Source organism: Lagopus leucura, unplaced genomic scaffold, assembly GCF_019238085.1.
Source record: "Lagopus leucura isolate 7727_CA_CO unplaced genomic scaffold, USGS_WTPT01 Super-Scaffold_1, whole genome shotgun sequence".
Lineage (NCBI taxonomy): Eukaryota > Metazoa > Chordata > Aves > Galliformes > Phasianidae > Lagopus > Lagopus leucura.
The window spans coordinates 36,487,242-36,512,978 of NW_024962250.1; the positions used below are offsets into that span (position 1 = coordinate 36,487,242).

The window sequence follows — 25,737 nt, forward strand, 5'->3', positions numbered from 1 at the left end:
TTGCTGGCACATTTTTGGAATCAAAGGAAGGAAAATTTTGTCCAATATTTTCACTTTTGCCTGGTTTCTCTGCTTGTAAGAAAGTTTATAAAGGTTTGTTTTATAATAGCTTTATTCTTGGTCTGTGATGTCAAAGAAACAAGCAGAAAATTATAGGATTTTTTGGTGGAAAATTGCTAACAGTTTTAGATCAGTGGCAAGACTTGGTTTCAGTAAGAGGAAACGTACCAGGATGTGGGTTGTGCTGAGATCAATGGAATCCATTGCAATTCCTCTATTCCATACTCCAGCATCTCACCTGATGGATCTTTATTTGAACCTGGAGTAACTTTGGGGAAGGGAAGCATGAACGTAGGTTGAGCATTAACACAGTGTTGTGCTGGTGCTGGCAACAGCACATCCTGTTAGCTTTATCTGAGCTGAGAATCTGATCTAGGCTCTGCTACCATGTGTCATCTCTAAAGAAGAGACAGTGGCTCTTGGCTATACAGAATGTCCTGAGGTCAGTCTGAGTCTGCAGACAACAGAATTATTTTCCTCTTTCATTTCTTCCAGTTGCCATTTCCTAATTTAGAGAGAAATGGTAAATCTCAGGAGCAAATAATAAGCCATATACAAATCAGTGTGTTTGCATGCAACCAAGTGTAATTTACTGATCAGGGAAATAGCAGGGCCACATGCCAGCAAGAAAAACAGTCAAGCAGTGGCTGTTTCAAGCTGAAAAGGAAAGGAAAGGAAGAATTCTGTGGGTTCCACAAGGTGTTAGTCTGAATTTGAGTCCTGCTATTACTCCAAATTTATACTATTGACTTTGGAAGTGAAACCAGGACCCCAAACCATGGGTTATTCACCCCGAAACAGCGAGAACATCTATGCTACATACCTTGTTTGCTCCTGTGTGCTTCACTGTCACACTGACTCAATGCTTTGTTGCTGGTTTCCAGGTCAAACTACAGAAGGCTGGAATGCAACCCAGCAGAAATATACATTTGGTAGGCATTCAAGGCCAGCTTGGATGGGGCCCCGGGCAACCTGATCTGGTGTCTGATTTGGTGGCTGGCAACCCTGCCTGTGGCAGGGGGTTTGGAACTAGCTGATGGTTGAGGTCCTTTCCAACCCAAACCTTTCTATGATTCTACGACACCAACAGTTGGGGTTTTATTTCATTTCTCTCAAACATCATAGGATGGAGCTGATCTAAACCAAAGTTCTCTCTGTCATTTTCTCTTCTCAGTTTTGGGTTGTGTTGCTGTAGCTGTCTGTATCAGCAGCACCCCAGGCAGTCTGTAACCACTGACACTTGGCCTCTTGATGATGTGCTTGGCTGCTAAAGCATCCAGAACTGGGAAATCACTGTCCAGTAGTGAGGAGGAGAGTCTGGCTTTCTGAGGCTGCAGTGGGAGTTTATGGCTGCATTTCTCTCACTTGTGTTTAAGAAACTCACTGACTGGTAGTCTTTCCTCCTACCAAGGTTCCTCAAGGTTCCTTCTATCCCGTAAGTAGATGGAACTTGTATTGGCATGGTGCAGTTAATGGATGAAGTTTTCACATTTCCTTTGCTCAGGGCTGCTTATCTGTGTGACAGGTCCTTGTTCTCCCCCATCTATTGCCCTTGCTTGTACAGAGCAGTCATATAAAAAAGGTCTTATGCTGTTGACAAAAATTCAGAATTTTGTTTGCACAAACATTTGCCACGTTTTCCTTCAGGCTGTTTACTCAGTATTTGCTAAATAAGAGGGTAATGGTTATTTCAGGAAGCAGCCTACAATCTCTTTGCAAGGGTACTGCATATCTGCTGTGGAAACGAAGATCACATTTGCCCCAGTGCACAGTCATTGCTTTATTAGCAGATGTCACTCACCAAGATATTCCTTTTGTTTCAGGTTTGGTGTTATGAAACAGTATGCTTTAAGATAATCACTACTGGAAAGGAGCAGCTTGCTTCACAGTCAATGACTTTGATGCCTTGGGTTGTTCATGTACGGATCTGCCTCTGTCTTGCCTTGATTGACAAGAACCCTTTCTATAAATCTGTGCAATTAAGCAGCCCCATAGCAGCTGCGAAGGAGATCTAGTCAGCAGGAACCTGACAAAAATTGCTGTGCAGATCTCTTGCTGCTCCTTCTGACATCCTGAAACACCATCTGCAATTTAAAGCTGCAGAAGGCGATCTGACTCCAACAAGTTGGGTGAGTGTGCTTCTGTGTTTGCTTTGTGTCACAGCTCTGGCTCATGAATAAAGCAGTAGGTTTTTGCTAAGGTGGTGAAGAATAAGTTTTTCAATTTTTTTGGAAGGTCGTCTCTTTGCTCTTAAATGTCTCTATTAAAAATAAAGAAATTTAGTTTTCTTCTTTAATTGTTCAAGCTTGTAGGTCAACGAATATGAAGGGTTCACTGTGGCAAACACCACGACCATGTACTGATCTAGAATTCCAGTTCAGCTAATTTAAATCATGTAGTATAACAGGAGCATAGAGACACAAGATAAAAAGTCTAAGCTCTTTAATGTGAAATCTATCCTCAGCGCAGGGCTGCAAGCCATGTCCAGTAGGCAACCTTCTCCCTCTAAGTTAAATGTCAAGTCTGGGGTTTCTAGGTGGATTTAAATGCAAGGCAAGTATATGAGGTATAAAGTGGATGTGATGGCTTACAGCTTGAGGTACATTCCGTTTCTTTCTCTTTTTGACAATTTTCCAGAGAGACTGATTGCTTTGTTCATCAAAGGTTTGAGATTGAAAGGCAGCAAGTACCAGAGGGATTTGACTGATGGTGGCTGTTTAGAGGGCCTCCTCTGGTCACCTTGGCCACATCCATCCCTATCCAACCAGCCCTGCTCACTGGCTTGGTGGAGTTAGATCTTGACCGGTGGTGGTGAGTGCAAGAAGGGAAAAAAAGGGCTGCATTCATGACCCAGCACCTGATGAGTGCTGGGGTACTGGTGTTGGCAGCACCAATACTGCTTTTAGGAGTTGCTGACCTCTCTATATATGTGCAGTGAGACGGCAACCAATACCCATTTCCATCTTCTGGCCTGGTGCAAGCTTAGGGCAGCCTAACTGATAGGAACGCATTTGCTTCATGATAAGCTTGCAATTTGGAGATTTCAGTGGCCACTGCATTCAGGCTGCTGCAATAAGACTTTTCCCTTCTGGCAGCAGGTAACCCCTTATCTTCTGTCTTCTCTTGAGCTGAGTGAAGATGAGGAACACTGTGCCCAAGGGGAAGAAGGAGCATCACAGCTCTTGTGCTGAATCCATGCACTTGGGGCTTCTTGGCCCCTGCATCGTGCCACCATCTTGGCTCTCCCAACCCTCCTCTCCCTTCTACCTCAGAATGAAGCTCCCCTGTGTGACCCTGGGTGCTCTGCTCCTCCTGCTGCCGGCTGGCCATGGAGGCACGGAGACCTCTGCTATCGACCTGCGCACCTTCATCGGTTGTGCCGTGCGTGAGTTCACCTTCGTGGCCAAGAAGCCTGGCTGCAAGGCACTGCGGATCACCACGGATGCGTGCTGGGGACGCTGCGAGACCTGGGAGGTGAGAGTCTTTCCCCGAGAAAAAAGCATTGAGCAGTGAGATAGTAGTCAAGGACCGCGTGCTGCTCTGCGATCCCACTGCAGTGCTTTGCTGCAATTGGTTCCCTCCCTCCTTGTGCTGTCTCAAAGGGGATGAACCTCGTGTGATGATATTAATGAAGTGCTTACGTAATACTCTTATTATGCAATTTGAAAGCCTCTTAAAGCTCAAACACTTAAGGAGAGGAGGCCTTTATTACTTTACTGGAAGAAAATTCCTTTGAGATTAAGGTGGAGCCCTTGGTTGGGGGGATAATATATTTTATTCCAAAACAACAGATGCCAAAGATAATGTCTGTTTCTAATTTGGGCTTGTTTTAAATCACAGTTCAATATGAAGTAGTTATGCTTTGGGGGTGTAGAGGGGCAGAAAGAGAGCACGAGTCTGTACACACTTCAGACAGCAAGTTGCTGACTCTTATGGCCTTTCTGTCACTGAATGGCTCAAGGGGCCAAACCCAGTTTAATTTATTCAGGGAAGTTCTAATGACTGCAGAGTGAAATACCACAGGGATGTAGTTAAGCTGAATGCATCTGGCTGCAGGCTCAACAGCTTCTACAGAGCCTCATGGTGTGCTTGGGTGGAGGAGCTGGTAAGAGGGAGGGTGTCTGGATGTCTTCTTGCTGAAACATGGCATCTGTTCTTTTCTGTGCCATCATTCCCTGCTCCTGGGGCAGGCTTTTCACACAGCATAGACAGAAAGAAAGAAAATGCTTAAGTGTCTCCAGGCTGTTTTACTTCAGGCTGTTTCCCATCTGTGTGAGGGAGAGGATTGTAGTGGGCTCCCTCCAGTCCTGTCTTTGGAAACAGGTGCTTCCGTTGGGGAAAACATCACTTTTCAGCAAAATCCATGCCACCCATAGTTCCACGTGGGAGTTTGGCGTTCAGGGCCTTCAGGATACTGTCTTTTTTTGTTGGTTGAGGTTTCTGGCCAAGCTGTTCATCTTATGAAAAACTGCAGGCCTCAGTGCTGCCTGCAGTGCTGCCAGGTGGACTCCCCATGGCATGTATCTGCTGGGCTTTGCAGGACGTACAACCTGACTGCTGCTGTTTCCATGGCCCCTTCCATCTTGATCCAGTGGCTCTGCTGTTTATTCCTCTTGAGAAAACCAGGGACCCTGATGTTTGTCTCGCATCTTGCCTGATACCCTCATTTCTCACCCACAGAGGCCAATACTGCAGCCGCCTTACATTGAATCTTACCACCGTGTCTGCACCTACAATGAGACCAAGCTGGTGACAGTGATGCTGCCCAAGTGTGCCCCTGGAGTGGATCCCTTCTACACCTACCCAGTTGCCATACGCTGCAACTGTGACTTCTGCTCTACGGCCACCACTGAGTGTGAGACTGCCTGAGCTCTCCTTCCCCAGGTCAAGTTCCTCCCTGGCTCTACACCCCTGCTGTCTCAGAGGGTGTGGGTCAGCCCAGAATTTGGTCTCACCATCTAATGCTCCTAATCATCGGCTTTTCTGGCAGATGAGGTTTAGTTCCCTCTTCCCTTTCTGTAGAAATGTAGAACACAGCCTTATAATAGCAAATCCTATGGAAGAAAAATTGATGCTGTTTCCCTTCCTTCCAGGCTCTACATAGAGTGGGACCTTTCTTCATGCACAAAGTGCACATGGACTGAATAGTCACAGAGGGGTTGGAAACAGGCCATAAATGCATGACAGCCAGTAGAACAGCCTTTATTCTTTTTAGTTTTAGTACCTTCCCAGTAATGTAAGAACTACCAGCATTTCCCCCTCTTGCCCCTTCTGCTCTTCTAACGCTGAGATCTGTCAAAAATATCTGTCAAGGAAAAGGCTGTACAGCCAATAAAATGGAAATGGGCGTCAAATCACAACCTTGAAATTACACCCTAAGCCCTAACTCAGTCAAGTACTTGATTAATATCTGTGGACTTACAGTTAAGTGCGTATTTCAGTGATTTGCTTAATTGGAGCATTTCTGCTGAAAAAAATCTTGCCTTACGAGGGATGACTTCTTAAAAAGCAGAAAGAAGCACATTAAATGTGTAATGCTTTTGTCCAGGACTGTCCAGAAGAAGAATTGGCTTCATGTAAAACCAGAGAGGCTCTGCACAACCCTAAAGTCCTCTCTTGACAATTTCCAGAGTTAGAGGGACCAAGCCAAAATGTAGTGCTTGTGGTTCAGTTTCAGCAAGCCTTGGCCAAGGTAATGGGAAAGAGGGGGCTATAGGGGTGTTTCCCACACTTCCCGTCACTGCTCAACCAGACAGGGACTTGCTTCTCAGGAGATGCACAGAAGGCAGATGGAAGTGCTCATGGGAGGGCTGAGGAGTTGTCTGATAGCAAATAATGCAGCCAGCACAGGTGGGACAGGCCCAGGGCAGGGAAAGCAGCAGACATGCCAAAGGCTGGTCCACACCACCTTCTTCAGAACCACTGTCTATAGACTGGGGGATGCATGGGAGCTGCTGCAGCATCCCCCCTCTGGTGACCACAGCTGTGTAAGTGCCTTAGTCCTCCAACTCCCACCTGGAGGAAGACAGATTCATGTTCATTCCTCATTTCTCCCCCCTGAACAAAATAGGAAATGATGTGAAAACATCAAAATTTGGCCAAGTGCAAGAGAGTCACAGGAGCTTACAAACAAAGACAACTCAGATAGCCATTAGCAGAGAACTGCTGCTGAGAGAATGTCAGTACCTGCCTTCCGCTCTGATTAAGTGTCTTCTGGATGCAGTTCCTCCATTCCCACAGTTGTGTGCCTGAAACTTCCCCAAGTGCCTTATCCTCCTTGAGACAGATCTTTTTGTTTTTAATCTGATCTGCAATGTATTAGTTGCTGTCATGTTTTGTCGGTGGAACTGTGAAAGTTGCCCTGTGGCTAAGTGGAAAGGAGAACATTTTATCATCTGCCTTCAGTAGCTCTGAATTCCATGTCAAACAGCAGCAGAAGCAGTTTTCTGGTGATGGTGAGTTTAACTGCCTTTAAGGACCTTAAAAAAGTCCTTCTGTTTTCTTTCAAATTGCATCTCTCTAATCTTGTTATTGTTTTAAGCAGCATCACAACTATTATGGAAAACCTACAAATTATTTTGTGTCCTTAATAAAACCCCCATATTGTATTATGGATGCAATTTAAATCAATGAGTCCTTCTTTATTGATGCATAAAGCTTTCTCACACAGAATATATGTCAGCTCCTACAAACTCTTTGCCAGAGCTGTGAACACCTGCAAAATATCTCCTCGATCCTAATGCAAAGTCATTTCCTTTGCTGGATTTCTCTTACAGAGTCTGGCTGTGCCATAATTTTAGGATTAGAAATGGGATTCCAAAGTGACAACTTCCTTCCATTGCAACAAGCGAGAAATACAGGCTGTACCCAGATATGGGGAGGCAGTAGAAACCTTAAGCAAGTGTTTGGAAGAAAACACTGCACGATGTGAAGGATGGTTTTGATTGATGTAGCAGAATCCACACTTGGGAGGCGGAAGGGGAGGTGTGGGAAGAATGTATTGACTGAATCTCAGCTAACACTTCTGGATGGTCTTTTATGGAGAAGAGCAAAAGTGAATGGAGATGCTGTGGATTTACTGTGAATGTACATCCTTTCATACAATGATAGAATCAGAGAATGGTTTAAGTTGGAAGGAACCTTACACACTATCCAGTTCCAACTCTCTGCCATGACTAGGGGCGCCTCTCACCACATCAGGCTGCTCAGGGCCCCATCCAACCTGGTCCAATATAAATGCCCTGGATGGGGCATTTACAGCTTCTCTTCATTCTTGTTGCTGGTCATTGCAAATCTCAGGCTTTTTTTTTTTTTAGGTCTTATGCTAGTAGGTCTTCATTGTGGTAAATTTTCACTAATTTTGATACTTGGAATCATTGATTACTCCCTTCACCTGAACACCGACCAGAAGCACCAGGCAGAAATCTTCATAAACTGCCACGAAGACCACTTGAAAGGTTTAATCTGTCATGACTTCCACTACCTAAAACAAGAGAAAGAAATCATGCCCTACGTGTAGAAGGGAACTTGATGTCCCTGTGAGAATAGTACTTGCAGAGTGGCCAGAGAGAATGCCTGAGTGCTGAGCCATTCCCAGCTTGAAATACTGCTGCAGCCAAAGAAGGAAGGTGGTTGCACCTACTTGCTGAGAAAGGAGAAGGTGCAAATATGGAAAAAGCATGACTGTACAAGTTGGATCTCGGCACTGCCATCAACAAGCCAGGTGAGAAGGGGCAAACCAGTGGAATTATCTGTGCCTCAGTTTCCCTTCTGGACAGTGGGAGTGACAGGCATTTTTCTTCCCCCAGTGCATTTTGGAGAAGGCTGTGTCTCTCTTGTTCCCTCTGCTTCTTGGATTTGTGTCCCTCTTCCAATGTGAACAGCAGTAATTGCAGTCACGCAGTGCTTTCATAGAATCATAGAATCACTCAAGTTAGAAAAGACCTTAAAGATCCTCGAGTCCAACCACAACCTATCTATACTACCCTAACTAACAACCCTCTGCTAAATCATGTCCCCGACCACCACATCCAAATGGTTTTTAAACACATCTGCCTCCCCGAGGAGCCTATTCCAGTGCTTAGCAACTCTTTTTGTAAAGAAGTGTTTCCTGATATCCAACCTAAACCTCCCCTGGTGCAACTTGAGGCCATTTCCCCTTGTCCTATGCAATTTGCTTTAGTCGAGTCAGAGGTGGGAGTACTGTTCAGGAATGGTGGTGGCTATGGTCTCAATTTGAAGACTAGACTAGCTGGCTGATGGAATAGTTTCTGGTGTGGAAATGAAAAGCTGGGTAATGAAGACAGCATCTCCCTTCTTCCCCTCCCCTCCTTGATATTTTGTGTTGAGTTTTGAGAAAAGAAGAGCTAGTCATATTCTTCATTCCAGTGCTGCCTTTAAGGACTATCTTTCCTCATGTAATTTCTTCAGCCCTCTAACCACTGTCCTTTCTTTCTTGCCTCTCCCTGTCTTGTCTCACATCTGAGCCAAGTGTTAGGCAGCTCATCATCTTCAGTGCCACTGCTATGGGTTCGTTTGAAGGTTTTGTTGTCCACACGTTGGGTTTGTTAGATGGTTACAACCTCCTCTCAAAGATCCCAACACTTGGGTTAATGCATTTCCTAGCTGCTTTACCAAGAGAGCTCCTGTGTCTACAAGGCCAAAGCATACCTGGCTTCTCTCTAAAACACTTCAAATACTCACTCAGGGGAGAAAAAAAAATTTTGTTGGTGCTGTGGTATTTCAGTGGAGACCACAAACAATAATGCCAAGAACCTTTTATCTAGAGGAGAATAAAAAGTAACATTTGGAAGAGCCACAAACCAACTACATCAAGCCCCCACTTCTCCACCTTCCATTCCATAGAGAGTTTGGTTAAGGAGCAGTTTCCTGAAAGGGATGTGCCTGAGACTTCTCAAAGCTCTGTATCACCAGTGTCACCTCCTGTTAGAAGTTTTGCATTGTTGGAGGGGAGACAGGAAGCTGCAGGTGGTTCCAGGACCATGCAAAAGCAATTGTATGTGTCAGGGTGTGTTTTCCCTGTCTGATAAGCTTCTGGGACAATAGGTAGAGCAGCACACCTTCTTCAAATGATGCTGTCAAAATACTTAGTAATACATTTATTTTGTTAAAATAAACTATGTACAGTAGAGGATATTAATGTGCAGTTACAATATACAATAATTACATGTTTAAAAGAGATAAGCTAAAGAGTACAGAATCGTGCTGTAAATAGGAAACTAATACTGTTTACATCGTTTTTAAAATATGCAAAACAATTCCTGGAAAAATGATTTTCCCTGATTTGAAATTTTATTGCTTTGAATTGAATTTCGAAGATTTGATTCATCTTTGAAAAGGCTTAACATCACTCAGAAGTCAAACACAGCTTTCCAGTATTTGTTCTTTGGTTTTACCACCCCTATACTCCAGAGATATTGCACATAGCAACTTGTAAGAGAGAAATTCTATTGCTCACATCAAGTAAATAACTGTTTTTTCTTAATATGCTAACAGCTGATGGTGCTGCGTTAGGTCCTGATTTGGTCTGAAGTCATTGCATTTGTTTCACAATCAAACTCAGAGTGAATAAGTTGTTGCACTGGTACTCTAAGTATTGCTGAGGTGTTATGGAAAAGGGAAGAAAAAAAACGTTCTCAGGGAAGCAGGGAGGCTCTATGCAGTGAAATGCCTGTACAAGTGCATCAACATCATAACAGATTCAACTGGATTCAGTCATCCTTGCACTTAAGGACAGTCCAGGTCTGTCTCCCTGCTCCTCCACTCTGCAGCCTTCCTCTTGGAAGCTCTCCCAGTCACAAGGTGCTGCTGAACTCCACGAGTCCCAGTGTGACTCCACAAGGGTACCTCCAAGCCCTGTCCATGGGCCATGCCATAGGGACGAGGGCAGGTGACTTGTGCCTTCCACCTGACAACCTGGCCTCGCTTCCTAAGGTCACTTTTACTCATGAGTGAATTAGTCTTGGCAGCTTTAGGTTAGTGCTTGTTCATGAATTAATATTTACAAGTTTATTGAAATTTTGGGCTCATTTACTCCATACTGGCAGGACAGTTCCACGTCCTGCCAATTCAGTAATGCTGGTAGAGCAGCTGCCTCCTTGGGGCAAGTGTGTTGGGAGAGTCGGTGTGACAGTCACATGTGGATATGGCTTACACTCAGACTACTTTGGAAGATATCAGACAACAGTTTCTACCAGTACAACAATTTCTATCAGTACAAATAACTGTCGTGCTGGAAGATCTGAAAACTGCAGACTTGTGGCAATAGTCTGCTGTGAATTCATTAACCTCTGATCAAAGTCAAAATTTGCCAGCGATGACATCAGGGAGAGCTCAAACTGATCATCGACAAAACCAATCCAAAATTCAATCTGGCATCCTGAATGCTACCATTCCACTGGGATGAAATGAAATTTAATGACGGCAATGCGTGCAGTGTCAAACTCAGCAAAGAAATATGTTGGTATTACCCTGTTAATGTAATCATTTTCACCTTCAGCTTCACTGATGGTTGAAAACAGGAGTTACAAATCCCATCTCCAAAGCTTGAGCTAAAGATCAGATCAGCAAAGTCTTCTGATGCCTAATTTCTTTAGAGAGTAAGCAAACAGCAGCCAAGAGGTACAAAAGATTCCTGGACCTGGTTCAGTATATTGGTGTTCTCAAGTCTTTTTCAGTCACACACACACACACACACACAAAACAAAAAAAAAAAAGGACAGAAAAAGAGGAAATACAAAGAGACTCAAATGCTTTCCACATTTGTCATACGTGGAGCCCACTGAAATCTTCCATTGTCCTCACGAGAATTGAAATGAAGCCAGAACACTGCATCTTTGAAAATCCCGTCCTGAAATTGGAGTTGGAAGCAGCGGCCAAACACCGCATTATGGTGCTGGAAGGACGGGGGAATCATGCTCAGTGTTATTTCTGTTAATAGTATTTTCAAAGGCAAAGGGATTTTTCACCACTGACAGCAATTCATACGAGTTTTTACTTGTTGCTCTGTGATAGATGGTCTTGTGAGCTGATTTGGCTCTTGCAAAGGGTTTTTGACTCTAATTTGAGGCTGGGGATCCTGGAACTACCCAGGAAAAATATATTCTTGCTCACAGATTTCTGAAAGCTTTAACTGAAGAAAAGAAAGCAGAATGAAAATAATAATCGTAATTTTAAACAAATCCTAATTATGGGCATTTCCTTAACATCTTAAAGTGAAATTTCATCATGATGTGGCTCTGGGTCCTGATTTTGCAGCTCTCCAATTGAGCAGAAGAGAAGATGCTGTTCTTCTGTCACGTTCATTCCTCCTAATCTATATTTTTTATCCAAACTTTCTGATTCGAAAATGTTTCTATTTGTGTTTTGTTTCATTAGGTGAACAGAGCTGAGATCACCAGCCACTACTGAAATTGCTGGGAGGCTTTTTCCTGCCCTCACAGGGTCTCTATTCACCAAGAGAAAAACAGGCATTTATAGCTGAGTTATCTCCATTTTTACTTAGAGCACAAATGTATCTGGAATTTGTCTGACAGAGGTTGGTCCATGCTCACCTCCTGTCACAGCAAATACCCCTCTGCTCCTGTACAGATGTAGACCCAGAAAATGTTCTGCTATTTATAGATTATATGTTTTAAGCAAGATAAAACAAACTGCACCTACTTTTCAGGCAAAGAAAGAAAATATAGGGAGCAATGCATGTGCAGCCAGATTCCTGCATTTCAGCCTGCTCAGAGAACAGATGGTCCCTGGGCTAATAGGAGCATATGTTGCGTGGCTTTGGTAGAAAAGGCAAATGTGCTTTCTCCATTTGTGCTTGTGGTTCAGACCAGCCTGCCTTGAGGCAGCTTGATGCCATTGCAGTTTATTTTTAATCCATATGGGTTTTGGTACAGTGAGTCAGGAGGTATTTGCTGTGCCACTGGGGAAAAAAAGCTGAAGAAAAGGTCATGGACTACCAGTAAGCTATGTGAGCAAATGGGCATCTTTCATATTTGATTAGAAGGACGTTTATTGATGGAAGTGCCAGCTCACATGGTGAAAATACATCTTCTAGACACACACACTGTGTGTAATTGGCCACTGTGTTGCTTGCTGTATGCAATACTGGGTGTGATGATAGGGGGCAATGGTAGAAATTGTTTGCAAGAACTTCTACAACCTTTTCCAAGCTCCTGTAAAAGCTCTCAAATTGGGTCTCTGGAGTCTTGAGACAGTATCTTGGGTGAGATCTTGACAGCTGTGTTTGTTTTGAGCTGAAGCAGTGCTTTAAAAGGGGAGAAATGTGTGAAATATCAATGACAGCTGCTGAATGATTGTTGCAATGGTGCTGCTGGACGCAGTGTGAATTCTGTAGTTCCCACTTAGCAAAAGGAGCTTCCTTTCTCAGCTATGCTAATCCTTTGTCACTCTTCCAGTGTGCTGAAGTAGAAGATGAGTGCCAGCTCTATTATAAGTTGAGGGAATGATCTGTATCGTGCCTTTGGCACTAATAGGGCCTAATTCCAAGTGGCACAAAATGTAAAAGATTGGTGATGAGTTGGTGGTTAGACTAGATGATCTTAGTGCTCTTTTCCAACCTTCGTGATTTTATGATTCTATAGTAAGCTTTTTATTTCTTGTACTGATGAAACTGATTGCTCTTCATGAGCTACACATCTCTGTGACAGTCAGTATTGCATCCAGGACAGCTGGGGGAGCTCAGACTGAGAGCTGCTCTCCACCTCTCCTGGAGGACACAAGATCGTGGCACTTAGGCTTGGTGGAACAAATTGCTCCTCGATGGGCTTGGAGCCTTGTTTTCACATTCTTCTTTGTCAGAGAAATTCAAGTTAACAACTCCTGATAGAACTTCAGAAGAGACCAAAGAAGATGCATTTTCTTGGATCTAGCAGATTTCTGTTAAGCTGTGATGAACTGTTATCGGCCTGTTAGCAAAGGCAGCTGTCAGGAAGGGCTTTGACATTGGTTGCATTAAAACGACATGCTCAGATAGGTTCCTGGGATGGCTCATAGCCTTTATGACTATCCTGCCTGCATTCCTTTGAAGCTGAAGTCCAGATTTGATTTCCAGTTCATCAATCAGTGAAAAAAACTGTCTCTGTTCAGCTGGCAGTCACATATTGATTTTCTTTTCTTGTTACTGATGGTGCTTGAAAATAACTTGAAATTTCTCTCTGTTGCCGTACGCATGTTTTGCACTGTGCCTGGTGTTTTGATATTTTTGAAAATAAGCTTTGCTGCCTGTTCACGTACCATCTGTTGGTTTGTAGGAAAGGCATTGGGTATGACTTGCCAGATACTGAGTCTGCTTACATCTGCCTACAGCACCTTTCTGGAGCCTACTGGCCTGTGCTATTCCTTTCTCTCTAAGACCACGGTGTAACATGGCAGATCCTTGAAAAATGCCACATTGTGAGGATGAATGTGTGTATGTAACCCCACACAGGACTGATGTTTATGAGACCTGCATTAGCCACATCTTTTTTTAAAAAAATCAGTTATTTTTGTTGGAAGAGGAATGAAAAAGATATGGAGTCCACAGTGTGTGGATTGCGACCACTCACCCTCTCTTTCAGCTCACAAATGACAAATTCTGGTCTCAATTAGCTTGAAAAACTTGAAAACGGTTTTGTAAACTTGATGTGTTAGACTTTGTAAATACAAACAAAGCCCTGGTTAGTCGTAATGTTTTTTTCCATATATCTGCTTTCAGTGCTACGCAACGATTTGTGCAGGGTGCTACAGTTTAATAAATCAGCATAGTAGCATTTTAGCTTCTTCATCACCATATTTGCCTGCTTTGGCAGGGGGGTTGGACTTGATCTCTAGAGGTCCCTTCCAATGCCTACAATTCTGTGATTCTGTAATATGGGTTTTTGTAAGTTATTTTTCCTCAAACCACTGCAATTACATTAATGGTACAACTTCCTATATGATTTTATATGTCTGTCCCATCCCATCCCATCAGCATTAATAGGCACCCCTGATACCAGGCAAAAATATCATTTGGTTATTGTGGCTTTCTCTGACACATGCTGGGAATGCTATATTGCACTTTCCACTGTGCTCATTATTTTATGATAAGCTCAGCTGTCAGTCTGAATTGTTGTTTTGTGAAGCTCTGAGAATACTTGGCAGCTCCAAACTGAGTGTTTCCATTGCACTTCAGCTACAGCAGACTTCACTTACTTTAACCAGAGTTGCATATAGGCTAATGTTTTACAGCAGCCTAAATCACAAAGCCATCACCCTGTTTTATTTCCACTGAAGCAAACAGCAGCACAGTGAAGCTCTGATTATTTTCTCTGCTGAAACCCTTCTTTTATTTTTCAGTGGACTTTTGGCCACTCCTACTTTTCTTCATGCTCTTCTAACACCGTGTTACACCTCTCAGATCAGCTGATTACTGATGTCCCCGCTGTGTGAATGCTCAGTGCTGGGACAACAGCACAGCCTCTATGGCACGACATGAGCTCCTTCACCAGGCTCAGCTCTGTCCTCACTCTGAGCTGTGTTGTGTCAGTCAGTCCATTTCTCTGCAACATGATAGAAGATATGCACAATGATTGCCAGCAGTAAAGAAGCATCTCTTTTGTATAGCTATTGATTAGCAGAATTTTAGCTATCTTCCATGCTTACGTGCAGCACAAGAGGTGGTGAGTAGCACTGACCTCAAGTTTGGCCAGTTTTGACTCATCTCTATTGGAAAAGTTCTGTGTCTGATCTGGTTTCTGTCTGTGTCTGTGGTAAATAAAATTTGTGCTCGAGTGAAAACAGGAGCTTGGATCTGTCATCTTCCATGGGTAAAGGATGGAGCATTGCATCATGACTGTTCTCTTCTGTTTGCTGCTTAGTTTGAGCAGTTTTCAAAATGCTGGATAGAGATGCTGCTTTTGCAAGGACTTATATTGGAGGTCTCTGTATTTTCTGCTTGGGGAATGAAATCCACAAGACAATCTCATGGCACTGCCATTGTTCTCAAAGGCAGATGCCCTTTGAGCTCACCTCTGAGCATCAGTGTTGCTGTGAGGTGCAGAAGTACAGGCTTCCCAGAGAGACTTTAGTGGAAAGGCACCATTTTTCCAGCAGCACAGGGAGCTTATGGGCAGCTTGTGCTCCCTCAAGGTCTTCCCACCCTTGTGCTAAGGGCTGCAGCCCATCCTGTGAAAGTCCAGAACTGCAACTTAAACAGCACTTACCGCAATGAGGCTGTGAAAGAGTGGGAGCGAAGCACAATAATGAATGAGAGGAGGGGGACCACAGTAAATCACAATGATTACAATTTCGCTTTGATAAGGTTTTTACATGAGATACTCTAAAAAAATCATAAGGCACTTGGATCATCTTAAAGTACTTGAGATTGGTGTCACCTTTGGCTTTTTGGCTTTTGCTATTTTTGTCTGCTGGGTGGGATGTAGAAATCCAGCTGATCTATAAGGTAATTTTTCAGTTGCCATGGCAATGTGTCTCTTTCATGTTCTCAGTTTGGAAAGGCAATTTTTCCAAGCTGGTATTTCATGTCCAGGGCAATATTTGGTGGCAGAATATCAGTACACAAACACTACAACTCTGTTCTTCCTTTCCCAGCTTACAGAAACATGGCTCAGCCTGAATATTCCCTTGTACAAATAGAGTTACTTGCATTTTTTTTGTTTTAGAACATTCCTTAAGTCTGGAGGTAAATGTTGATCTATTTCGATAGCTTGGGTGCAGCAACATACTGACGCTGTGAAGTTTCACCATTAAGTGAAAACAAACTGGAATTGTTCCACCTTTGCTTCCACGCGGATTGAACAAAAATAAGTATATCCTGAAGTAATGAATTTTATAAAAGAGAAGTAGTTCAAAAGTACATCCTACCTATAGCGTACATCTTACATAGTAGATTTCTACAGATCTCCATGTTCTTTCAGTCAGTTCAGATTAAATTCCTTAGTACTGCAAATTTTTAATTTTGATCAATTCTTCCTTAAGGCCACAAATGGAGTTTGTTCTGTTTCTTTTATCTCTTTATTTTTTATTTATTTATTTATTTTTTCCCCACACAGTGCCGCCTTCTTATTCCTAAGGTGAAGAAGAATCAAGCAGGAGCAGGCATCCTTGTTTCTGTTGGCTCAGCACAGTCTGCAGTGGTGGGAACAGGCTGCATATAACTCTGAAGGTTTGGATTGCACATAGATAACAGCTGGCCTATTGTGATACAGCTTGGAGGTTTCACAGAATGGAGGGCTCCTATTTGGGTAAAAAGGACCCCTTTCTGGTCATGTTCCCCTTTTCAGTTGCTTATGACCTTCATTGCCTTTCTAACCTGCTTGTTTTCATTGAACTCATCTCACTTTTCTTTCCAAGTGACTTCATACAATGGTGCAGCATCTATGGCACTTTGCACAGTGCTTCTTCTTCTTCTTGGGGTGGAAAATGGTCAGGATTGCTTCATCAAAGACAGTCTTAAGGCCTTTCTGTGTAAGGGCTGAGCACTCCAGGTAGCATTGTGCTCCAATCTGAAAAAGGAGAGAGGAAGCATGAGTAACCACTGGAGAGGTAGAGAGACCGTGCTCCAGCGTCTTTCTGTGTGAATATTGTCCTGACCTTCAGAAAATGGGGTGAGATCCTCTGTTTTGTATCTGGCTGCCTATAGATTTGAGGGACAAGACCAGTAATCATCCTGAGTGAGAGAGCACCAAGTGCTGTCTATCTTAACACTGCAAAAAAGATGTATTCTCTCCCTATGCTTTGGCTACCAAGCATGAGTAAATGGAGTGAGATGCAATGAAATGAAAAGTAGGGATATTAGATACTCTTGAAGCACATTTCCCATTTATTTAGGAAACTGGCTGCAGTGTTCTTGTTATCTATCACAGACTAGAGGGATTGAGATGTGGCTCAGGACTTCTTAGCAGTATTAGCACACCAGATGAATAACCAGAACTGGACTGCTTCTGTCTGCTAGGAGAAGTGGTGAAAAGGGTGGACTTGGTATGAAGGTGCCAGAGAGGCTGCTCTTAATTTCTACAAGCTGAGGTAGTCTGTAAAATCTGTTTTGTTGTCCCTTTCCCCACTACTGCTTTGCCTGGAGGTAGGTTGGGTGTTGCACCAAAGCAGCGGGCTCAGAAGCCAGAATCTGTTTCTACTTCCAGGGTGTTTGATATCTGGCTGCGAACAACCAACGAGCCCTGCTGAGAGTTTGCTGTGATCAACTGATTTCACGGGACTCCAAAAAGTTGTTACCTCCTTTGCCAGCTTCACGCCATGCTCATAGGTGAGTGGTTTCTCCTTCATGTAAAGCAAACGAGCCAAAGTTTTGGGATCATCTCGCAGATCAATCTAGTCAAAAACACACAAAACCCATGTTCAGTACTGCCTTCTTGAAAGATATATTCATAAGTTTACAAACCCATAGTCATATCCTTGAACAAGGATGTCTGTCCTCACAGCCTCAGGTGAGAAATGAATTACATATGTATTTTCTCTTCTTTCCTTTCTTTAAATTTTCTGTTTAATGTGGCTTAGTTCTTATTGGACAGCTATCAGGCCACAGCTCAGATGGCTGCAGCATAGTACAGATGCATTTCTCAGTGGTTATACATTATGCAAATTGTTGGTAGAAGCCTAAGTCACACTGGAAAAGGAGTCTGCTATGATCCTGCACTGCATCACCTGTAAAACAGAGTGACAGACCAAACAGACACAGCTCTGGATGGCTGACTTGAAGCAAAATCCTTTATTTCCATGGAAAATATCAAAGTGAAACATCCTGGCATTTCAAAACCAGCCATTTTCAGAGTACGTGTTCCAAAGGATAACTGCTGTTTTAGAGTATTCCAGTGTGGTAAACAAAGCCAGTGCTTGAATAACCAGACTTTCCTATGGCATGAGGATTTTATTTTTGCTCAGAAAGTGATCTCTTTCTCTAATTTGGTTTAGATTACTGCCCCGTACTTGGACATTTTCCTGACTTTAGCATCCCTGCTTTTCATGATCTCTGTCCAGCCTGTGTCTTGGAAACCCATAGATTCATAGGTTTTAAGGCTGAAACAAAGTGCTTTGATCATTCAGTCTAACATCCCCTAAAGCACAGGTGGGATGATGAGTCAGTAATTGTAATGTTGATGTAAAGCATGAGGGAGGCCATTTCCTTCCTATGTCTCTAAGTTGTTTGGCTAATTATTCTCTTTATTAAAATTGAGCCTGAATTTAGTTTCTGCTTCCAGCCATAGCCTTTGATGTTTGCTTTTCCTCCCATTAAAGACCTATCAGAAATCTTTTATCCCTATAGGATTTTACACATTCACACCATATTAATATACATGTGAATAAGGAGTTTTACCAGTTGTGACTAACTCAATTGGTTAACTGCATGTTGGCTTCCATTTTCAGTCTATGGCTTTCCCTCTAATGCTGAATTCTGGTTTTCATATATGAATTCCAATAGGAAGCCTCAGTCTCCAGCCCTTAGCCATAAGGCTGTGAGAACCACTGCAGAGGTGAACTGTGCCCCAGAGGAGTGTTACCTGTGTTCCTATGAGGACATAAGGCACATTGGGCATGCAGACCTTCAGCTCAGGTACCCACTCCTCCTGGACGTTGTGGTATGAGGCAGGGTTTACCACTGAGAAGCAGATCAAGAACACATCCGTGTTGGGGTAGGACAGGGGTCTCAGCTGGTTGTAGTCCTCCTGCAGGGAGAGAATGGCAGGGGTTATGAGGTGGTAGAAAATGGTGGGTGAAGGGAACATCTCCCTTCTGGGGAAAGGCTGAGAGCCCTGGGGCTGCTCAGCCTGGAGAAAGGAAGCTGAGAGGGGTTCTTATCTTCTTCTTTCATCTTGGTAAGGTGATTCAAACTACTTCTGAATAGAGACTTGTTTCCTAAAAAATACTAATAGTGTAAAAATATTCTGCACCAACCTTTTCTAAACAAGAAAACTTATTTATTCTGAAAGGAAGTATGAGGCCAAATATAGCTCTGTAACATTAAAAATAATTAAAGAAACATCCTAAAATACAAAGAAAATGTTTTGTTTTGTCTAGCTGCAAGTTAATTGTCCCAGACTCACTTTAAGAGGAAGGATGTATTCCCAGTCATCACCTCCAGTACCACACTGGTTTCCAGCCCCGGTCACAGACTCCCTGCTGTGCTCTGCACAGCTCAAGAGACACGTTTCTGACTGCATTTGATGATAAGACATCCTCCTTTTGACCCAACCAAGGGGAAGAAGTTGTTATTTTATCTATCTGAGGTTGTTTAATGTTGGAAAACTTCACGTGAGACCTCTGTCCTTCAGCAAGAACACTCCCTTGATGCACTGGGGAAATTTAGTAGCAAAGATAACCTGCTGCATTTTGCAAAGCCACGGTAATTGTTGACTGAGCTAGATGTCACAGAAAGTGTTGATTTGAAGATTTACATGGGAACAGGAGCTGTTTGGACATAGCAGCCAAGAAGGAATGCCTATTCACATAGAGGGAATTTTGTAAGGGAAATTTAGAGGCAATATGGAAATCATCCGTGACAGAGGCCACAAAGAAGTACAGTTGGTGGGAGGAGGTTTGTTTGAGGCTCTGGACATGATATGTTGTCTTCTCCAACATTAAGAATATTTACTCCACAGCCGACATGGGTTGTAGTTAGGTGCCTGGCAAAGGCCTTTCCTATGATTTTTCAGTGTAATTGCTGTAAATCAGCTTCCTAAAGCAGCCACGTGGTGGCAGCAAGCTCTCTAGGAATCTTGATTTAGGACTTCTGGAACGGAATTGGCTAAATATAACAAGTTAGCATATTCCAGATGTGCCTATTTAGAAAAACGGTGACATTGTGCCATTAAAATCCAAACTGGAAACCTCGAGCACTTCCAGCGGGTGGTGGCAGCTACAGAAGTGCACATTTAATTGGATTTTCTCATTCCTCTGAAGCCCCCAGAAAATCTTTTCTTAAGGAGCATTCCAGATTTGTGTTGGTGGCACTGAGCATTGTTTATGCTGTAAGGAGGGACAACCACATGTCACGGTGCATAGGTCAGGGCACACAGGAGCTCACATGGGTGTGTTAATGCACACACAGATACAAGATATTATAGATATGAGTTGATCTCATGCATCCCTGTTGCTGGGCTGGCAGGAGCCTCCAGAGCACCTCAGCTGAGGGCCCTTTCTGTGTTCATGCTCCAGCAGAAAGCTGCAAAACATTGCAATGGATCATTGTGAAATGGTCCACATCAGAATTGTTTCTTGCTCAGAGGTGGTTCATTGTTGAAGGAAAGCAAGTAAAGAGGGTAAAAAAGATGCTGGATGCTTGCCCTGCTTTGGGGCATTTCTGTAGTGACAGTGATGTTGAAGAAGGGACGCAAGTCTTTGTGCACGTGGGCTGTAACTGATCATTAATTCATTTCCTTGGCTCATGCTTGCATCCTGTTGGCAGTCATTTGGATTATGCAGGGCTTCCCAGCTACACTGCCTGGCCACCGGCTGAGCTATGTGCCTGTGCTGTGCCCGAGAAAGTACAAAACTTTGTATTTTGTAATGTTGCTGCTGTCACGATCTCCCTGTGTACACTGCCTGCCATTAAAGCACTCCACACCTGATTCCAGCTTAGGGAAAGAAAAGCAAACAAACTAACAACAAAGCAATGTTTTCTTTTCCCTCCTAGGACTTTTTGTGCCCAGAGACACAGAAAACCAGATCCCTCAGCTCTTGGGTTCTTGCCAGCTCTCCCTGCAGGCTGACAGAGGGTCCTGCTGCAGAAGTACATTCTCCAATTGTTATTTCATTAGCATGTGTTTTATAGCATCGTAATGTCAAGTGCTATTTTTGGCTATGACTTCACACCAGTGCCTTTGGAAAGCCACACAACACAAGGAGAAGGAGTGAGGAAACAACCCAGATGATCTGTTGTTACAGCTTGAGCATGTGGGAAGCATCATCCCCGCTGCCTCCATGCAGATACAATCTGGTCATCAAACAGTGATTCATGCTCCAGGTTTTGCCTATGGCCACGTCCTCTGGACCAAAGTCTGAGATGGAAACGATCCCGAGGAGCTGGAAATGTTACTGGGAGGCAGGTGGTGGTCTGGCTGGTTGGAAGCAAGAGATGGCAATATGATTGTGGAGGAATGGAGGGAGGGTGAGGTCTGACAGAGGAACAGATTTATGGTTCTTTTGGCTCAGGAGAACAAATAAGAGGATGTGTTGCTGAGGAAATGAGTGGCAGGTGGTACTGTCAGCCCTTCAAAACAAGCAGAAATATTAAGGCACTGAGCAAAATCTGATTGAGTACTGAATATAACTCCAGTCTTGTTTGCAGAGGCTCACAGAGTTGCCAGATCGTGACAGACACACTGAGCTTTGCCTTTGTGAGTGCAGAAAAGAAAATTACACACGCACCTTCTTGAATATCTCAAGCGAAATGAAGACTTGGATCATTCTTTAGGACTGGATTTTAGATCATCTGTTTACACTTTGTAAATAGGAAGGATGAGTGGACTGTAACTGACACTGAGATAGCTATGAAGTTGCCTACAGGCAAGTGACAGCAAAAAAAACAACAACAAAAAGCAAAACCAAGAGTATAAATGCACAGGTCCTGCTGAGTGTAGCTTTTTCTGGAAGTGACAGTCTGTTGTGTTGCAGATTTTGACCTCTCTGCACACTGCAGAGAAGTACAGTCTGCAGTAAGTGGCCTCTTGCAGACAGCAGAGTCTCATTCTGCGTTATTTATGCATTTTATAGCAGTGGTGGGGATGAGTTGTAGTTGGGCTTAGGGATCTTAGAAGTCTTCTGCAACTTTAATGATTCTATGATTGTATGAGTAGCTGGTAGATGTGGACTTGAGCCCTTCCTGGCTGGGAAGGAGCTGGGATCTGTTCCCTGTCCTCTTGGCAGCTGATTTCGTACAAGGTTTGCGTGCCACTGATGCTTTTCTCTTTGTTCTGGAAGTCACTGGCATTTTGGAGGTAGAAGAGAGAGTTCATCATGAGCCTGGTACCTTCTTCTGCTTGGAATGAGTGCCCATCCATCCTGGGATGAGTGCCCGTCTGCCTGAGTTTATGTGTCTGCAGTCAATAGCTGGTGACTGATAGCCTGCTGTGGTATTATACTGGTTTTCTGGTCTTAGAAACTGGAATTCTTCTCTGTATCTCCAATGCCACCATGTGGTAGTTGTAAGAAAATGGTGACTTTTATAAAAGGCTATAGGGATGGAGTGGAGTGGGGATGGAGTGCATGCATGGGAGGCTGAACTTCGCCATCAGGCTTTGCTTTTTGCTTAGACAAAATCCCACCGTAGGGATGTATGTATGTGTGTATGTTTTGTTGCTGAACCAGAATGAAATCTGCATGTAAAAAACTAAAAGGAGGTCTGCAGTTCAGCCATTACAGCTCATTGTCAGTTATTAAAATTTTGTTTATTAAAAAAAACCAAACATAAAAAGCAACAACAAAAACATCAAAACAACATGATAAAACAACAGGACCTATATGTGATAGTAAAAAAAAAAAAAAAAAAAAAAAAAAAAAAAAAAAAATCAAGAGAAAGGCAACTTATTGATGTTTTGCAGTCATTTACCTGCCCTGCCGTGTCATAAAGTCCCAGCAGGTGCTGTTGTCCTCCCACAGTCACGGTTACTGAAAGAGAGAAGCAGAGCGATGTTGCTTATGCACAAGTGGAATCGTTTTAGTAACTTTTAATCCTACAATGCCAATACACCCCTGTGCTGGACATTGGTGTGTGTCTTAGTATATGCTTTGTAATGGAAAAGCACCTACCAGTTTGTAGAAGATAATAGCCTCTAGACTGGGGAACAGTGTCCTGCTTGAAATCTCTTAGACTTAAAGTCTCTGTCACTGTGGCTGGACGGACTGATTATTCAGCAGCTTTACTTGCTTGCACAGCGATGCAGTAATTTTGCTAGCATATGAACAGAACAAAACTGACATCCTGAAAGCATGAAGGCTCAGCAAGGAGCAGACTTGCTGATGAGAGCAGAACGGGACACTGCTGAGGCTGTCTTGTGATGTGGAAAGGAAAGAAGAGATGGAGAAGGGTTCAGGAGTCCTTCTTCATCTCCTCACTTAGGGAGGTAGCATGCACATAGTGCAGTTCACATAGGGACTTGAAATGGGGCGAGCTGTTGAGTGTGGAGGTGCCATAAATGCTTGAGGTTTGTGGGTGGGAAAGCCTAGGGAAAGGATACCAAGAGTTGAACTTTTCAGGAGACACTGGTAAATGATATCCCCATGGGAATTTACTCTCTGGTAGAATAATTGTCTTTGCAATGCATGTCTCAAGTCCACACCTATAAGGTCAAGAGCAAATGCATTGTATATGAACTGCAGCTAATATCTGGATGTAGCAGGGACCATAAGCTCCTTCTTCTGATGCCTTTCAGAATAGTTTCTGAGAAGTGAAGTTATCGATATACTGAATATAATGTTTTCTCCAGCATCAGATACTCATGGGGATACTGTCAGTGCTTGCTGGGAAACATTTCCTTCCCTCCTGAATGCAGTTCAGTAGAAGTTTTTGGAAGGAATTGGGAATGCCCTTTCCCATTCCCAATGTCTGCTGTTCTCTGGGCTTAGCCCAGGCAGGACAGGAATGTGTTCTGTAGGAACTTGTTTGAAAATAATGATTTAAAAAAATATATCATTTGTAAATCTTCTTGTCTTAAAGCATAATTGCAAATGTAGGATTTCTGTGACTGAAATGTAAGAATCCCTGTTGTGCTCCAGATAGAGATTGAAACCCAGACATGCCTCATGTCAGTCTTTAATTCCCTTTGTTTCCCATAACTCAGCATCTAAATACTGCTGAAACTACATGTCCCGGGCTTGAAAAAATATCAGTTCGAATATTCAACAAGAATACAAAGTCATTACAGCAGTACGTTTTTGTAGCTGCTTCTGTGTACTTCAAATGCATTCAAGAATCCTGATTCTGGTCATGCATTTTTTTTCCAAAAGCATATATTTTTAGCTGATCCACATGAGGGAAATAGGAATAGAGTTGCTAGGGGTTAACTTCACACATGCTGCTCAGTGTCCAGCAAACTTCATTTAAGCTGCCATGGACCTAGCTTCAGGAGATGTTGCAGCTCCTCCTAAAGCTAGGAATGCCAAGGGAACCTGCAAATGGAAGCCATAAGGATACTTACGACATCTGGCACCCACCAAAGTCATCCGGTCAAAAGAAGTGTAAGACCTTAATGACACATCCCTGTCATTCTCCTAGGAACTACAAACCATTCATTTCAGCTTTGTCCCCCTGCTGCTTTTTTCTTTTGGAAATGCTATGTCTGAATGCAGTGTCACTGCCTCCTGGGGTGGACTTCATGGCAGATGAGGAGTGGTGTGATGGGACCCCTGGCTCCCTCAGGTCTGCAAGTGACCCGATGACTCAAAACTGGGTCATTTTCCACTTCCACGTGTGTGAGAGTCATCTCCAGGAAATCAAGTGACACATCGCTCCTGGCAGCTTCCTCCTCTTTGAAAAACAAGATCTGATTACAAAGACAGTGATTTTCTACCTTGGATTTATCCTGCTGGTTACATATATCCTTTGTGAAATGAAAATCATAACTATTCTGTTTTGCCCTGTAATTGGCCTAAATACCAAACTTTAAATGTAGAATTGTTCTCAGCGCCTTTCTTTAATTGCTGCTGTAATCATCTACTAGGACTCTGCTAGCCAATATTTTTCAAAAGAAAGCCTGTAAGTCTCATGATTTGCTGTCATCTCAACACAGGGTGAGATCTCTGTTCTGCTGAGCAAATACAATTGCCCATCTGATATTTACAGTGTCTAAAATACACTTCCAAGGTGGAAGCACAGGGAGCCTCTGAGGCTGGGATTCAGCTGACTGCACTCAGTGGAGCTCTTGGTTAAAATGAGGTGGTGAGGAATTCATTGCTTTGTCTGTAGCCCACAGATGTTTAGTGATTTTAAAGTTGGATAGGATTCACAGCATCATTCATTCTGCTCTGAATAGCTTATCTGGTGTCTTCCTACAGGGTATTTTTCTTGTTCTTATACCGTTCCTGTAGCTCTTCTCCACATTCCTACTCAAGTAGTCAGTGAGATGAGACACTGAGGTCTTAGCAATGGTTTCCTTAATGATTAAGCCAGTGGTAACATGACTTGGCTATCCTTACCTGTCTTTCCTCAGTTGCTGACCTAAAGCTTGCATTGGCTGATTATTCTCATTACCTAATGAGCCTTGCAGTAGTTTTTGCTTTTCTTTAGCCCAAAGCGAATTTATTCTTGCCTTTTGATGTTGTAATTGCTCTGATTATATTCTTTTTACTCTGTGTTTGCATGGAAAACCTGGAGACTGACTCAGATGCCCAATCAAGTCAAATCAAGTCAAATGGCAAATAGACACATGGGTCACACAGAGTTCTCATGGTATGGAAGACAATGTTAAAGATTTCTGAGAGACTGGGATTGACTATGCAGGGACAAGCTTTTGGAGCACGATGTTTTGGAAGCACCTGAGATGCAATATTGAAATGCTTTCAAAGTTTCCTTTCCAGGCATCTAGGCACTGCACTTCTCCTCAGGCTGTAATTTCTCTCAGCTCTCTCATGATTAGGGATGAGCAGAGACAACAGCAAGACATGTGTAACAATGGGCACTCCTGCCCACCCCTTGAACAATGTGAAATT

The 25,737-nt window shown here is 43.2% G+C and overlaps 2 protein-coding genes across 2 annotated transcripts in view; one reads left to right on the plus strand and one right to left on the minus strand.

The window, feature by feature from the left end:
* The first annotated feature begins 2,165 nt into the window (after positions 1-2,165).
* Positions 2,166-5,022, plus strand: GPHB5 (glycoprotein hormone subunit beta 5). Its single transcript, XM_042871870.1, has 3 exons — positions 2,166-2,189; positions 3,333-3,534; positions 4,741-5,022. The coding sequence occupies exons 2-3, from the start codon at positions 3,334-3,336 to the stop codon at positions 4,927-4,929; spliced, it is 390 nt and encodes a 129-aa protein (XP_042727804.1). The 5' UTR covers positions 2,166-2,189; position 3,333; the 3' UTR covers positions 4,930-5,022.
* A 4,136-nt stretch (positions 5,023-9,158) lies between these two features.
* The window catches only part of RHOJ (ras homolog family member J), a 51,026-nt gene continuing 34,447 nt past the window's right edge, over positions 9,159-25,737 (minus strand). Inside the window, exons 2-5 of the mRNA XM_042863329.1 lie at positions 22,640-22,698; positions 18,594-18,758; positions 17,311-17,406; positions 9,159-16,583 (exon numbers count right to left, since the gene is read on the minus strand). Coding sequence (XP_042719263.1) covers positions 16,437-16,583; positions 17,311-17,406; positions 18,594-18,758; positions 22,640-22,698 — 467 coding nt within the window. The 3' untranslated portion in view covers positions 9,159-16,436. The remainder of the gene's footprint in view (positions 16,584-17,310; positions 17,407-18,593; positions 18,759-22,639; positions 22,699-25,737) is intronic.

Bases quoted from the DNA above. Each gene is read 5' to 3' on its own strand.
- GPHB5 (XM_042871870.1), top strand. From the start codon at position 3,334: ATGAAGCTCCCCTGTGTGACCCTGGGTGCTCTGCTCCTCCTGCTGCCG. The intron at 3,535-4,740 runs GTGAGAGTCTTT...TCTCACCCACAG, and splicing joins GACGCTGCGAGACCTGGGAG to AGGCCAATACTGCAGCCGCC.